General features: G+C 37.9%; 1 protein-coding gene across 3 annotated transcripts in view; it reads left to right on the top strand.

Moving 5' to 3' along the window:
• LOC126285454 (mitogen-activated protein kinase-binding protein 1) overlaps positions 1 to 15,049 on the top strand; it is an 855,827-nt gene that overhangs the window by 754,841 nt on the left and 85,937 nt on the right. For all 3 annotated transcript variants that reach the window (XM_049984852.1, XM_049984851.1, XM_049984853.1), the window contains exons 5-9: positions 5,806 to 6,021; positions 6,920 to 7,102; positions 7,330 to 7,490; positions 12,298 to 12,433; positions 14,186 to 14,395. In XM_049984852.1, the coding sequence (XP_049840809.1) occupies positions 5,806 to 6,021; positions 6,920 to 7,102; positions 7,330 to 7,490; positions 12,298 to 12,433; positions 14,186 to 14,395 (906 nt within the window). The remainder of the gene's footprint in view (positions 1 to 5,805; positions 6,022 to 6,919; positions 7,103 to 7,329; positions 7,491 to 12,297; positions 12,434 to 14,185; positions 14,396 to 15,049) is intronic.

Consider the following 15,049-nt stretch of genomic DNA (forward strand, 5'->3'; position numbering starts at 1 on the left):
GATCTATTGTATTTAACAGACGACAGTGTTAATATCGCATGTACTTAGTCTTAAACAAAAACAGATATAACACACAAGAGTTCGAAATAAAAGAAATGTGTAATACAGTTGTATTGGAAACAGTTTCTATTAACAAAATGTTCATTGAAGATACTCTCCACACATAGTATTGAAAACTAAGATTGATAGGACTGGACACAAGTTAACATATGTCCGAAGACATCTTGGACCATAGATGATGTGGTTTAAGTTTGAAATGAAGATCTAAAGCGGCCCCTATACAGCCAATGATATTGCACTATAACATTTTGCAATATTGTTGACATTCTCCCTAGAGACTGCAGTAATATTGTCAATAATATTTAGCAGTAATACAGATGTTTGCAGTGCTGGATGACAAAAGTCACTGCTGCTTGTGACAACTGGTGTACTTTGTTGCAAGCAGAAAAATAGGTGTATGAAAAGTTGATTCAGGAGTGTCAAAGATCACTCACGAAAACTTATGGGAAATGAGGTTGAACAAAAAATGGGTACTTTACTGGAACTGATTCTCCCCATACATTGGTGTCCAAATATACACTCTTGCAAACCCCCACCCCCAAGTATAAATTTCTGCAGAAGCCCATATGCCCATTATCAAAACAATGAGAAATGCAGTTCCAAGTCTGTGATTACCTGTTGCTCTACAATGCCTTGCTGGTGGCAATCCTTTCAAGGACTTCCAATTTACAAGTGCAGTTTCACCTTACTGTGTTTGAGACAGTGATATGGAAACATGCCATGCAATAATACATGGACTGAAGGATTCTATTCAGGTAACTAATTTATACACAGAGAGAAATATGTACATATATTTTAATTCATAACATTGGCATTAATTAATGTTTGTTTAAAAGGAGAGCTTCCTTCTTGGCCATTCTATGTACACTGTGGGGAAAAAATTAGTACACCCTTTTACAGGTTTCCAATTCACTCAATACTTTTTGTAGCAATGGTTACATTACAGAACAATTGCACAAGCAGTTGTCAGATAGCAGGTACCAACCCATTGGTATTTGACATAGCGTCCACAGGTGGCAATGCAGATGCTGACACTGGCATCCAGTCGATCATACTGATGGCAAATACTGTCCTGGGGTGTTTTATGCCAACCTGTTCCTATAGTTCTGTAAGAGTTGTTGGCTGCTGAGCCACACAGGTCATTCTTGTCCTATTGTCCTATCATATTGCACACGCACACACACTCGGTAGGAGGCAAATCTGGAAATCGCAATGGCCAGGGAAGTTGGGACCTATCTTGCAGGGCACGGTGAGTTTCACGGGCAGTGTGTGGATGAGCATTATCCTATTGGAACAATACTTCATCTTATGTTACAATAATGGCAAAAGAATGGGTCTAACAACATTCTGCACATAGCGAGTGCTGGTTACAATTCTCTCCAGAAACACCAAAGTGAATGAGAGTTGTAGATTATCACATCCCATACCATAAGGTCTGGGGTAGTACCATTGTGTGTTGGACGAATGCACTCTATAAGAGAGTGCTCACCAATTCTACAAATGACCAGCACTTGCATACAGGCAGAATCTTCTTTCATCACTGAAGATCACGACACACTGTTTCATCGTCCAAATGACCCTCTGATAGCACCTGTCGAGCCATGCACATCGATGCTGTGGTGTAAGTCAAAGACAGGCTAGAGGTGTGGGTGTTCGTAGTCTCACTGCTAATAAATAGTTTGCAACAGTTCATGTTGAGACGTCTGGGCTCACAAGCCCACTTATCTATGCTGTGGCAGCTGTAAGCACTGTGACTACTGTCCTTACAATATGATTATCCTGGCGGGCATCTGCACAGAGTGGACTACCGATCCTTGTTTACGGGTGTTAGAATGTTCACGTGACTACTGATACCAATATCATTACACAACTGATGCAGCACGTCCAACTTGTGACAATTCTCTGAAAGGACCATCCCACCAGTCAGAAGGACATGATTTGACCCCTTTCAAACTCGCCCAGTTGGCTGTAGGACGCACAAGTTCGTCTCTGTGCCATGCCTGCCTGCTTGCTTCACATGTTTACACCACACTGGGCTTTCTGGCTGTCAAGATTCCCTATTAAAGGATAGACACAGATGGTGCTGTGGTACCCATGACACTGCGCTGTCTGCTTGTGGATGATGTTGAAACCATTATCAGTAGATCCAATACCCTCCAGATGGCATATGCCATCATCAGTTCAAAATCAACATTGTCTTTCCAGGGCTCTCTGATTCCCCCCCCCCCCCCCCCCCCCTCGCAGTGTATTTTCTGAACAACAAATTGTATGATTCATTTTTCTAAATCTGTGCTCATTTACCGTAACATCCCACAATACTGGCAGTGATTTATGCATTTAAATGCACACTTAATAATACTGCTCTTTTTGCCTTTTTTGATTTGATTTTCCATACAACGATAAAAAACCTAACCTTAAGCTCCTTGGTCTGCGTATCAAATGAGAGACTGTCAAGGATAATGCCAGTACAGCCACAGATGGAAGAATATTCCCAGGCAACTCAATATAGTTCCAAAGTTTTTTATGTTCTCAACATTACAGTGCAACCTCTCTGTCTCAGTTTTATGATCAAATTGATGCATTCGTGGCCAAATTGTGTCTGTGTGAAGGACAATTTAGTACTGCTAGAGCCAGTTAAAGGTCGCATTTCAGCAGTGGTGACCACATTCACCAACAGGCACTAATAGTTTGTAAGCATGTTATTTTACTTTGATACAATACTTCACAGTTACAAAAATTTAATTCACATATTTAAGCATCAGCAGGTGCCATGCACTTCAGTTTTTTTTAAACATTATCTGACCAACATAATGCACTTCAGTAATGAAAGTCGTGGGGTACCCACTAATTTGTATCTGACTTTCTTTTTCCTGGTGTAGTGCAGCAACTTGACATAGTATGGACTCAACAAGTCCCCTGCTGAAATATTGAGGCATGCTGCCTCTACAGCTGCCCTTAGTTGCAAAAGTGTTGCCAGTGCAGGATTTTGTGCACAAACTGACCTTTTGGTTATGTCCCAAAGATGTTTGATGGAATTCTTGTCAGGTTATCTGGGTGGCCGAATCATTCGCTCGAATTGTCCATAGTGTTCTTCAAACAAGTTGCAAACAATTGCGGCATGGTAACATGGTGCATTGTCATTTATAAAAGTTTTATCATTGTTTGGGAAGAAAAAGTCCATGAATGGCTGCAGATGATCTCCAAGTAGCTGAACGTAACTATTTCTAATCAATGATCAGTTCAGTTGGACCAGAGGACCCAATCCATTCCACGCAAACACAGTCCACACCATTATGGAGCCACCACCTGCTTGCACAGTGCCTTGTTGACAACCTGGATCCATGGCTTCATGGGGTCTGCACCACACTTGTACCCTACCATCAGCTCATACCAACTGAAGTTGGAACACATCACACCAGGGCATTGTTTTCCAGTTGTCTAGGGTCTAACTGATATGATCAGGAGCCCAGAAGAGGCAGTGTTGTGCTGTCAGCAGAGCCACACACACCAGCTGTCTGGTATGTGCCAACTGGGTATATTTGTCATACGTCACACATTGATTTCTGTGGATATTTCACACACTGTGACTTGGCTGTTAGCACTGACAGCGCTACGCAAACACTGCTGCTCTCAGTTGTTAATTGAAGGCCATTGGCCACTGTATTGTTCATAGTGAGAGGTAATGCCCGAAATTTTGTGTTCTCAGCACACTCTTTGACTCTGTGAATCACAGAATGTTGAATTCCATAATGATTTCTGAAATGGAATGTCTCGCGCTTCTAGCTCCAACTACCACTTCACATTCATAGTCTGTTGATTCCCATCATATGGTTGTAACCATGTCGGAAACCTTTTCACATGAATCACCTTAGTACAAAGAACAGCTCCGCCAAAGCACTGCTCTTTTGTACCATGTGTACATGATAGTACAGCATCACTGTATGTGCATGTTGCTGTCCCACAACTTTTGTCACATCAGTGTGTGCATTGGTCAAGACACTAAAATTACCTGTCAGAATTCAGTTTTATTGGTTCCATATTCTAACTAAGGAGAATCCACTGTTTAGATAAGGAGACAGTCAATTGTTTCTTGTGTTTTGTCTCCATAAAAAATAAGGAAGTTGAAAATCCACTGAGGTGGCTGTGCAATAATGTGTTAAAGACTCAGATTATAAAGGCGAGTGCTGTCTCAGTTTGACTTAAGGTTGTTCTGGTGAACTTACTGACACTATTGTGGCAGTCATGGATTGGATAAGTTTTTCCAACTAATATACGCTTCTACTTTTACACTTCACACAAAAAAAGGCCTTTTGCATGAGAACACTAACTTTGAGATACATTTTAGCTATCTTACATCCACCTGTAGATTTCACCATAAGCTGTCCTATTTAGACAAAACACACACACACACTCACAGAAGGACCCTTACATGCAAATAATAGAGAAAAATATTTGATATTTTGCATTTCTTTAATTTGTTTAATATGTCTCATAGGATGCATAAAGAATTAGGCTCTCCTCGAGTACTAAAAAATCCACCACTGCTCTCCTTATCCCTTCCCTATATAATAGTAAATTTTATTCACAGACGTATATAGTTCTTGTCCCACTCCTTGGCCTGGTGTCTGTAAGCTGGCTATTGGTGTTTCATCAACACAGGGCTATTTAAAATAATGGATTTGAAACATTTATTGCTTCCAAACTATGAAAGATAGGCATATATTTCCAACATTCCTGGAAAGACAAAATTTCAAATTCTTATGCATTCAATATGAGCTCCACAAGTTACACGACAAATATCAAAGTGGTGACTCAATACCTGCCACACGCTAAGCAGCTGGTCTCTCATTATCGAATTCACGGCTTCGACAGCTCAATGTCGCAGACTTTCAAGAGTGCCAGGCATAGCAGGGATACAAATGCAGTCTTTTATGTAACCCCACAGACAAAAAGTCTCAAGGTGTGAGACCTGGAGATCAGGGAGGCCACCAGTGATGAAGCTCATCTTCTGTTCCTCCTTTTCGAATCCCACATCCTTGCTGCCTCTGTCCACTTCATTTCAATCTTAGTACTTTTGTGTTTACTACAAAGCATTTAAGGCCAATTTTGTTTTTGAGTATTTATATGCAACTTTTCTCATGTACTTCAGCAATTGCAATAGACACAGTTAAGTCTTTTGATAAGTAAAACAATGGTGTGGCTGTCAACATCCTAGACAGATTCTATGAGAATTTCTCTTTCTGTTACATGTTTTAAATGTAGAGATTTGCTGGTGTTAAAAAAAAATTATATAAAAATATTGTGCATCTTCCTTTTTGTGTGTATGTTACTGTAACATGCTTTGTTTCTTTACATTGGCCCACTAGTATATTTCATGCATTGTCCTATGACGAGTTTTGCAAAGTCCAGCTCTGCTGTTATGAAATCCTCAATTGCTATATTTTCTTTCCTTCTCTTGTATGTCATGGGTATTCTTTGTCAACATCCAGGATTAATTGCATTCATTGGTCATAAAGGGAGTTCAGTTCCCCCCTTTATTTTTTCAAATTTGTGATATTGTTTACTGTTCCTCAAAGAAAAATACATTGCAAAGAGGAAGTAAACATACTTAAAACGTTATTTTCTGTTGTCAGTAGGCATTATTGTGACAGAGTGCAGAGAGCTAGACTGTATGACATACAGTCTCTAAAAGAAAATTTGCCACATCCTTATATAATGCTAACAGATGTACTTGTTTCCTTACAGGCATTTTCACCAAGCCACAAGTATGTGGTTTCAGTTGGTTCCCAACATGACATGATAGTCAATGTATGGGACTGGCGTTCCAACATCAAAGTGGCATCCAATAAAGTTTCAACAAAGGTGAAGGCTGTCTCCTTTGCTGAAAATGGCAGTTACTTCGTTACTGTTGGAAATCGACATGTCAAATTTTGGTATCTGGAGTATTCTCGATCTGCAAAAGTATGTTAAGCACATTAATATTTCATATCAGCTTATGACTAATATTTTGTTGCTCAGTGTGCTTTGTCAATATGATTTTAAGCAACTGTTTTCCACTTCAGATGCATATCTAACCATGACTTTACTAATAGTGATGTTTGTTTTCACATGTGTATTGAAATAATAGGAAGATTTAAGTTAATGAATGAGAATGATAAAGTTGGTTTGTTAATAAATCTCTTAATGTTAGTATGAGCTTGTTTCCTCTAATACAGTAAAAGAAGATAATGTGTGTCAGAATCAATACTACAAGTATGAACGGGACTTGTTATATTCATGAAATGCAGGTCTCTGAATTCTAAATAGAAACCAGGGGGTATTTAACTCATCAAAATGTAACCTATGCTGAACAAGAAGATACTTGGTTTTGAGATGATTGTTAGAGGGTGGAGAAGCTTATGCTAACTAGTTTTATTCCTTTGTTAGTGGAGGTATTCATGAGAGAAGCTTAAAGTTGCTAGGTTTTTTGCAGAAAAGTTAATAATAATAATAATAATAATAATAATGGTGCAGATGATGATGATGATGGCAGGGGTAGTGTTATGTAATAGGAAGAGAGTAGAGCAGAAATGTGTGGATATTTCTTTCATGAAATCAATATGATGCTCTTACAGCAAAGAGGCATGTAATGTATTCTGTAGGATACACACATAATGAGAGTGATGTTTGATAATTACAGTTTTACAAATCACTTGAAAGAACATTCACATTTACTTTTTATATTTCAAGGATTACTGTGGAATCATTACCTTGGTCCTTTGAAGCATATTTCCATGTCTACTGTAAAAATAACTCATCTTTGTTTAGAGTGACATCTTTAATTTTGCTGTGGGCTGCACTGACATTATATTTCTTGCAGTATAAAGAACCAGTGCCCTTAATGGGCAGATCTGCCATTCTGGGGGAACAGCGTAACAATTACTTTTGTGATGTGGCTTGTGGCCGTGGGGAGATGGCAGACTCTACGTATGCAATCACAAAGTCTGGTCTTCTTTGTGAATTCAATAATCGCCGTCTCTTGGACAAATGGGTTGAGCTGAGAGTAAGTGAGATTTGGAATACAATAATAGTGTCATACAGCAAGACATGATAATGCAACATTGAAATTTCTGATTACTCATATTTGTAAACTCAAGCCTGTTCTAATAAAATTCATCTTAAAGTGATTATTTCATAAAAATTCTCCATTACTTATTATTGTACATGTTTTATATTACTTTTACTTTATCACATGCTGTTTCTGATGTACAAAATGTTTCTTCCTTGCAGACTACAAGTGCCAACTGCATGACTGTTGGGGAAAACTTGATTTTTATTGGCTGTGCAGAGGGTATTGTGAGATGCTTCAGTCCTCAAACTCTCAGATTTGTTACTACTCTTCCGAGGACACATTATCTAGGTGTCGATGTTGCTCAGGGTCTTTCGATAGCGTAAGTTGTTTGGTTGTATTTATGTTGGTATATTAGAATATCATGTTACTACAGACTAAAGAGAAGTAATATTTATTGTGATGGTGTGGAGCAACAACAGATAGTAGCACATTTTATACAATCTCACGTGCACATGAACATTTATAGGTGGCTGGTTTCAAATAGCAATTAACCATTTTGAAGTTTCCTACAAAAAAACATAATCTGAAGTTACTGACAATGTTCAGATTGGTTATATAAGATGATTTCTTATAGAATGTGAACATTGTCAGTAAACTTAGATATGGCTTTTTGTAGGAAAGTTAATATTAGATATAAGAAGACTGCAGAGGAGCAGGAGGAAGAAGAGGAGGAATTTAAAAGCTTATGAAAATTGTAGAGGTTATACTGCGTATAAAAGGGTAAGCCAAACACTTGTTAAGCAGGCAGGAGGACTTGGAGTATACACTAAGCTACAGAATTTGACACCAAACATTTGTTTTCATTACGGGCTAGCTAATCCTGGACACGTGTTGCTGGGCTCATTCTGGTTGAATGGAAATGTACACTGACAGAAAAAAAAATCACATCACCAAGGAGGAGTTGTGCAATATAAACAAAAGTTGGTAGGCATGTTTCTACATCCAGAAAATGATTTCTATTCAAATTTTGTGCCAGACGCAAATGAGTGCCGCTAATAGCATCACTATGAGAATGCAAATCAAGTTTGCTTTAAATTGCGGTGTAACAGCAGTGAGCGTTAGTTACCTGGATGCGGTGAGTTGATGCTAGTCAAGAATGCCTTTAAGGCAACAGGACACCGTTATCAACACCTAACTGAGTTTGAATGAGGTCATATAATAGGACTATTAGACACTGTATGGTCCTTCTGTCATATGGCAAGAATGTGGCCACTGTACATGATTGATTGGCAGCAATTGTTACAAGAACGTATGATTGCAAGGAGACCGTGCTCCGGATGGCCACATGGTGCCACTGAGAGGGAAGACACTCATGTCTGTCATGTAGCTATGCTGCATTGTACTGCACATGCAGCAGCAGATGGCATCGCAATGACACAGTGAACTGTTAGATATTGGTTACTTGAAGGACATCTCTGAGTCAGACGCCGTGTAGAATTTATTCCTCTGACCCCAAACCTCTGCTTTTTACAACTTCAGTGATGTGAAGAAAGAGCTCATTGGAGGGCGGGGTGGAGGTCTGTTGTGTTTCTTGATGAATGCTGGTTCTGCCTCAGGGCCAATGATGGCTGAGTGTTAGGAGACCAGTTGAGGGTCTGCACCCAACTTGTCTGTGTGGTGCTAGACACACTGGACCTACACCTGGAGTTATGGTCTGTGGTGTGAATTTGTATGACAGCAGGAGCACTCTCACGGTTATCTCGTGCACCCTAACTGCAAATTTGTACATCACTCTTGTGATTCGACCTGTAGGGGAAGTTTTCCAACAGGCTAACAGTCACCCGCATACCACTGTTGTAGCCCAATTTGCTCTTCAGAGTGCCAACATGTTGCCTTGGCCTGCTCAATAACCAGATCTGTGTCCAGTCAAACACACATGGAACTTCATCAGACGACAACTCCAACTTGATTCATCAAACTGACATCTAACATCTGTACAACACGACACGTGCATGTCTGCATGCTTGCATTCAACATTCTGACAGTTACACCGTTATTAATGTTCGAGCATTTCCCATTTGGAGTGGCTTATCTTGCATTTACATTAACCAGTGACCTTGCTACGTTTATCACTTAAATATGTTACCAATTCAAATATATTCCTGAAATTTTACTACTCAGCATTAATTATTTTTTTGATGTTGTGATTTTTTTCCTGTCAGTGTATGTCCTAATTTCCTTCTCCCTTTCTCTGTCCATCTTCTCCTGCCCCTTTCACCCTCTCTCTCTGTCCATCATTTCCTCCCCCTCTCTTTTCCATTCTTCTTCTTTCAACTTTCTGTGTCCATTTCTTCCCACCCTTCTGTCCTTCTCCACATTCCCGCTCTCTCTGACTTTGAGTCTTGTTTATTGTTATTGCAAATTCAGATTGTGTAGTAGTATTCCAATCATAAGCTGTTAAGTCATAAATACAACTTTTCTATTTGCTAACTATGTTTCACTACTTTCAAAAATGTAATATGTTGAACAAATGAACTTTTACATTTTTGTATAGGCTTTCCCCTGTAATTATTATGTATATATTTATGTATTAAATGTGACACTCTAGTAGGTTTATATAACACACACACATTCAAATGCAGTAGTGTGCCAAATTTCAAAGCAGTAAGTGAAGAACTTTCAGAGATTTACAATTTTCTTCAAATGCAAACATAGATTTCAAATGTTTTATTCTTTCTGGTCTTCACCTTGTTGTTCAGAAAAAAGTTTGTTAAATTTATTTTAAACAGCAGTAGTTACAACAATAGAAGAAACCTTTTAAGACTGATTACTTTATATATTCCACTTAATTTCTGGTAGTACTGTGCACAACCACTTAGTTGGACTCTACAATTACTGCTTACGTGCTGCCAACAAGACATAACATTTGTCTGGTAGAATAGATGTTTAACAGCACTGCTGTGGGTCATCTTTAGTTGAAAGTTTTGGAATACTTAAGTGAGATCAGCAGACTCCTGTAAAAAGTGATCTTAGATTTTTATGATGATTCACAGGTATAAAATGAAGAAACGTCATGCAACTCATGAATTTTCTCACCCATACTTGTCACAAAGTACTTGCTTGTACTGCAATTGAACAACTTGTGAAGGTAATGCACCTGAGAACATCATGTTCCAAAGTGCATTTTGATGTCCACATTGTCACTTGCATATCGGATAAGATGGAGAGGGATATTTCTCTGTTTCTGATGCAATTTTTAGTACTAAATGACAGCATCACTCCATAAATTCCATGTTTAGTTAGTAAGAGATTCTTTAATTACTTTGACCACTTTAGATTGATTTAGAGTATCAGATCCAAGACAGTCATACCTTACATATGGTATTATTTTGTACAGTGGGTGCAGTAAAGGAGCTGACTTAAATGAAAGAAACAAGTAAAACATTACATATATCATTTTAACAATAACTGAATTTTCTATCGGTCATCATTCGTTTAATTCCTTTTTTATGTTTTTATGTAAAAGAAAATTTAAAATTAAACATTTTAAAAATTACGACTGGCAAATGACATCCCATATCGTCAGACTCTGATTTATGTAAATTCTGAGGTTTTGGTCAACACATTTTTTTAACCTAGTGTTGGATATACAGGTTATTGCTTGATGAGTATTTTTCTTCATGTGTGCAAGGGTCCTCGAGTGATGGGTGTACACAATGGATTTTAGATGTCCCCATAAAAATAGTCACAGGAAGGTATATCGGGTGAGCAAGCCAGTCGTGGATGATTTCCCTTACAAGAGATCAGGTGCTTGATGAACTTTCTGCCTAAAATTCTCATTGCCGTTCACACTGTATGTGCCAGGCCCTGATCCATCTGAACCATCTGAAACAACATCTCCTGTAGTTTGAGCCTGTGGGACAAAAAGGTTCACAATCATGTTGGAAATTCTCCAAGAATTTAGTTACTAGATGCTCCTTTTCTGGAAAAAAAAAAGTAAGGACAAATGATCCTTGCTCTTGGCAATGCACACCAAACATTTAAATGTTCTGTATAAAGTGGCCCCTCACAAAATGTTCTGGAATTGGTAGCACTCCAGTAGTTCATGTTTTGTTTATTCAGTAGCCCATGTAGATGGAAGTGCATCTCCTCACTATAGAACACCAGAATGACTTTCCAAGATCTCTTGATTAGCATTTTGTTGAACACCAAAATTATGCTTTCCAAGTATGTGCATTGCATCTAGTATGGGTTGGACTTGAGGTTATCTTGAAGAATTCAGCTTGTGAAATGATCAGCACATGCTTGTGTCAGTGATTGCTGTGCAAAGACTGTCTCCACGAACACATACACCATAATTACTCTACCAAACATACATTTTGGTTTACACTTGTCTGGTATGAGGTGATCCCAGGGGGGTCCATTGGGGGCCAAACTGCACAATAACTCTGGGTTCGGTGCGGGGTGGCGGAGGGGTGGGTGGACTGCTGTGGCCTGTTGTGGGGCTGTGAACCACTGAGGGCTATGGTGTGACAAAGCCTCTCCATCATTTCTAGGTCCCCGGTTTAATACACAAGTATTATATTCAGATGTTTTATGTTTGTATGTTATACTTTCTGACATGTTCCATACCCATGACAATCATCTCATTTTATGGGTCTATGGAACGAAAACTGAATCTAATCTAATCTAATCCAATCTAATTCTACCACTCAGAAATTTGCAAAAATTGTTGTCTTACTGCTTCAATATTTTTCAGTGACCTCAGGAGCCTTGGTAATCCTGCTCATCATCTTTCCACATTTCTAGCTGCCCTCGACGTGTCCACTAATAAAACAACTGATTGCCAGCAACAAATAAGACATACGGGAATATTGAAGTGTGCATAAGTACAAGCTGCTTGATGACAGCTGATTGCCCATAGGAAAAGTAGGCTTCTCAGACAAATATGCATTGCTCCTTATGCCAATGTACTGTCACTACTGAGGCACTGATAAACTTCCAAACCCACTGCTTTGAACGACACATCTCCACCCTTTGCATACCACATCTTTCTGCATGGTGCCCCATTCAAAACAGCAAGTTCCCATTGCCGCATTGTGTATAAGTACAACAGTTTTTTAGCGCAGAACTACTACAGTAATTTTGTTGCTGTGAGTCCAATGGAGTGTTTTTTTTATTTACAGACATATGGCTGCTCATCCAAATAATGCCAAATACCCAGATGCCATAGCTCTCGCTTATGATGAAAAGAACTGCAAACTGACTTGTGTATATAATGATCATAGTTTGTATATTTGGGATGTCCACGACATTAAGAGGGTAAGAAAGTTGTTCAGTTATCTATTTTAATGAGACATTGCCAATATAAGTTATTGGATTTTATGAAAATATTATTTGTGTCATCTAAAGGCTCACAACAGGTGCATCCCCCTTAACTTGGAGTTTAATTTCCAAAAGCTAGAATAGTATTTTCTGATATAAGTTGTTTCTACTGATAGTACTTGGAATTTCAGTTCCTATTAAATAATAGTTTTCTCAATTAAATTTTCCTTTTGATAATATTTTCACAATATAAGAAAACTGTGGAGGATTTAACGGTTTATCAGACATAACAAAAACTGGTTAATAAAATTTCATAAACAGGTTGTTCATAATGGCAGATTAATCGTAAGACAACTTGAGGTTTTGTGTTTCTTACAAGATATTTCATATTTTAATTACAGTGAGTGTTGTTTGTGGGGATTAGCTTTCTGCATAGGAAAGTGCCATAAGACCAACACATTCATTGCCCCTGTTCCTGCTTAAAATGCATTAAAATATTGTAACCACAGAGTATATATGAGATTTCAGACTTTCTTGGCACGTTTCACTGATTAAATCTTTTCAGGTTATCATCTGAATGACAGATTTATATGAAGAATTGCATCAAGATCCTGCTACTTGGCGTATAATCTGAGATGATTTTGATTTACACATATTATAACTATGTTTACTTTGGAACTGACTAGTGTCGTATTATTTTCTCATAGATTGTGAGACATTGATAACAGGGAGAATTCAGTTTGATTGATTCTTCTGACACTTTTTCATAGTTGTTCACCAGTACTGTATCCTGTTAGATTATGACAGTTATTTATATCCTGATGATGCTCCTGTCGGCCAAAAAAAGTTAATTGAATAAATAAATACTGTAAAATGTACACACATTTGTGCTTTTCATTTATGTAAAGGAGTGACAGTTCATTTATCACAACAAGACATTGTTAACCATTCATAATGTTTGCCTTGTAGCTAGTCATGAGGATTGATGCAAAAAAGTTAATTTGAAAATGAGTTAAAAACCAACAAACCCAAGTTATATAAATCATTTCACTAAGAAATGTAAAGTAAGTACCATTCATGTAAAATTAACTGTCTCGTGCCATTCATAGTGGCAAATCAGTGTATGAAGTTATCTGAATTTAATCTGATTTTACAATGAAACACTGAAACAGTGTGTGCCAAAATGTGTATGAAAGTGATAATATATTACGAGTAGCTATTTCAGGATAAAATCACTTGGGGAAAAAATGTGGTGGTTTAGCAACATAATCTGAAAACAATTCTTCACTTCTGTAGAGAGATTTTTTAGTTTGAGTTAAAGTTCTGGTGTGAGTGAAGTTTTAAAATAGCCTACACTGTAATTGTGACTATGTTTGTCATTTTTCAACTAAATAATGAGAATGAGACAGATGAAGCTGGAAATTATTTATGTAATGATCTTCATTTCTGTTCCATGCATTTTACAATTTAATCTGCACAATTTTTATAACATATGTAACTTTATGTTTATTTTACTTTGTAGGCATTTTAAAGGTTGTTAATTTTAAGGTTTATTCTTACAGCATCATCAAGTTAATGTTTAGAGTTCAGAAGCTCTAAAATAAGTGTTTGTGTGATCTATCTATAACTCATGTTGGGCCTTTCTTATAGACATAGAAAAGATGTCTTTAAAGTTATGGATAGTATCAACTTCTCATTACTTTTTTGATCTATGTGAGGAAGTCACAGTTTCAGATTTTATTGTTCCAGGTTGGAAAATCCCATTCATTCCTGTTCCATTCAGCATGCATTTGGGGAGTGGATGTCTTTCCACCATTAGACCAAGGTGGAGAAATAGCAGCAACTATGCCACCTGGTTCATTTATTACTTGCTCAAGTGATGATACCATCCGTGTATGGAATCTTGATCCCAACCTTCCTCCAGACGACACTGTTTACAAACGCAACATCTATAGTAATGTATGTTTCATTCTTCTCATACATACCATTTTGTTGTTTGGAATGTGCTACTATTACTACCTATTTCTCAGGCTGAAAGTGAAATGTTAAATTTATGCTTACCGAACCATAATTTGAAAGAGCTGAAATAAAATAATAAACAAATTGTTGACATCTCTGTCCTTACTCTTTGCCTTTAAGAGAGAGAGAGAGAGAGAGATATGTGTGTGTGTGTGTGTGTGTGTGTGTGTGTGTGTGTGTGTGTGTGGGCGCGCGCGGAAGGGAAGTCTTTCCACTCCCGGGATCGGGATTGGAATGACTCCTTACCCTCTCCCTAAAACCCACATCCTTTCGTCTTTCCCTCCCCTTCCTGAAGAAGCAACCATCGGTTGCGAAAGCTAGTAATTCTGTGTGTGTGTTTTGTTCATTGTGCCTGTCTGCCGGCGCTTTCCCGCTTGGTAAGTCTTGGAATCTTTGTTTTTAAACAAATTGTTGGTGTAACATACGGAAATGTATGTTACAACTGTAACAATTCTTGTAATCATGACATTTGATGCTTGGCACATGTAGTCCTCAATCATGTCAGTTCATTCCTTATGTCCATAACTGTGTAATGTCATTATTAGTCATGTTTTTTTAAATATGATATAAATGTTCTACAAATTATTTCTATTA

Source organism: Schistocerca gregaria, chromosome 8 (genome assembly GCF_023897955.1).
Source record: "Schistocerca gregaria isolate iqSchGreg1 chromosome 8, iqSchGreg1.2, whole genome shotgun sequence".
In the NCBI taxonomy this organism is placed as follows: domain Eukaryota; kingdom Metazoa; phylum Arthropoda; class Insecta; order Orthoptera; family Acrididae; genus Schistocerca; species Schistocerca gregaria.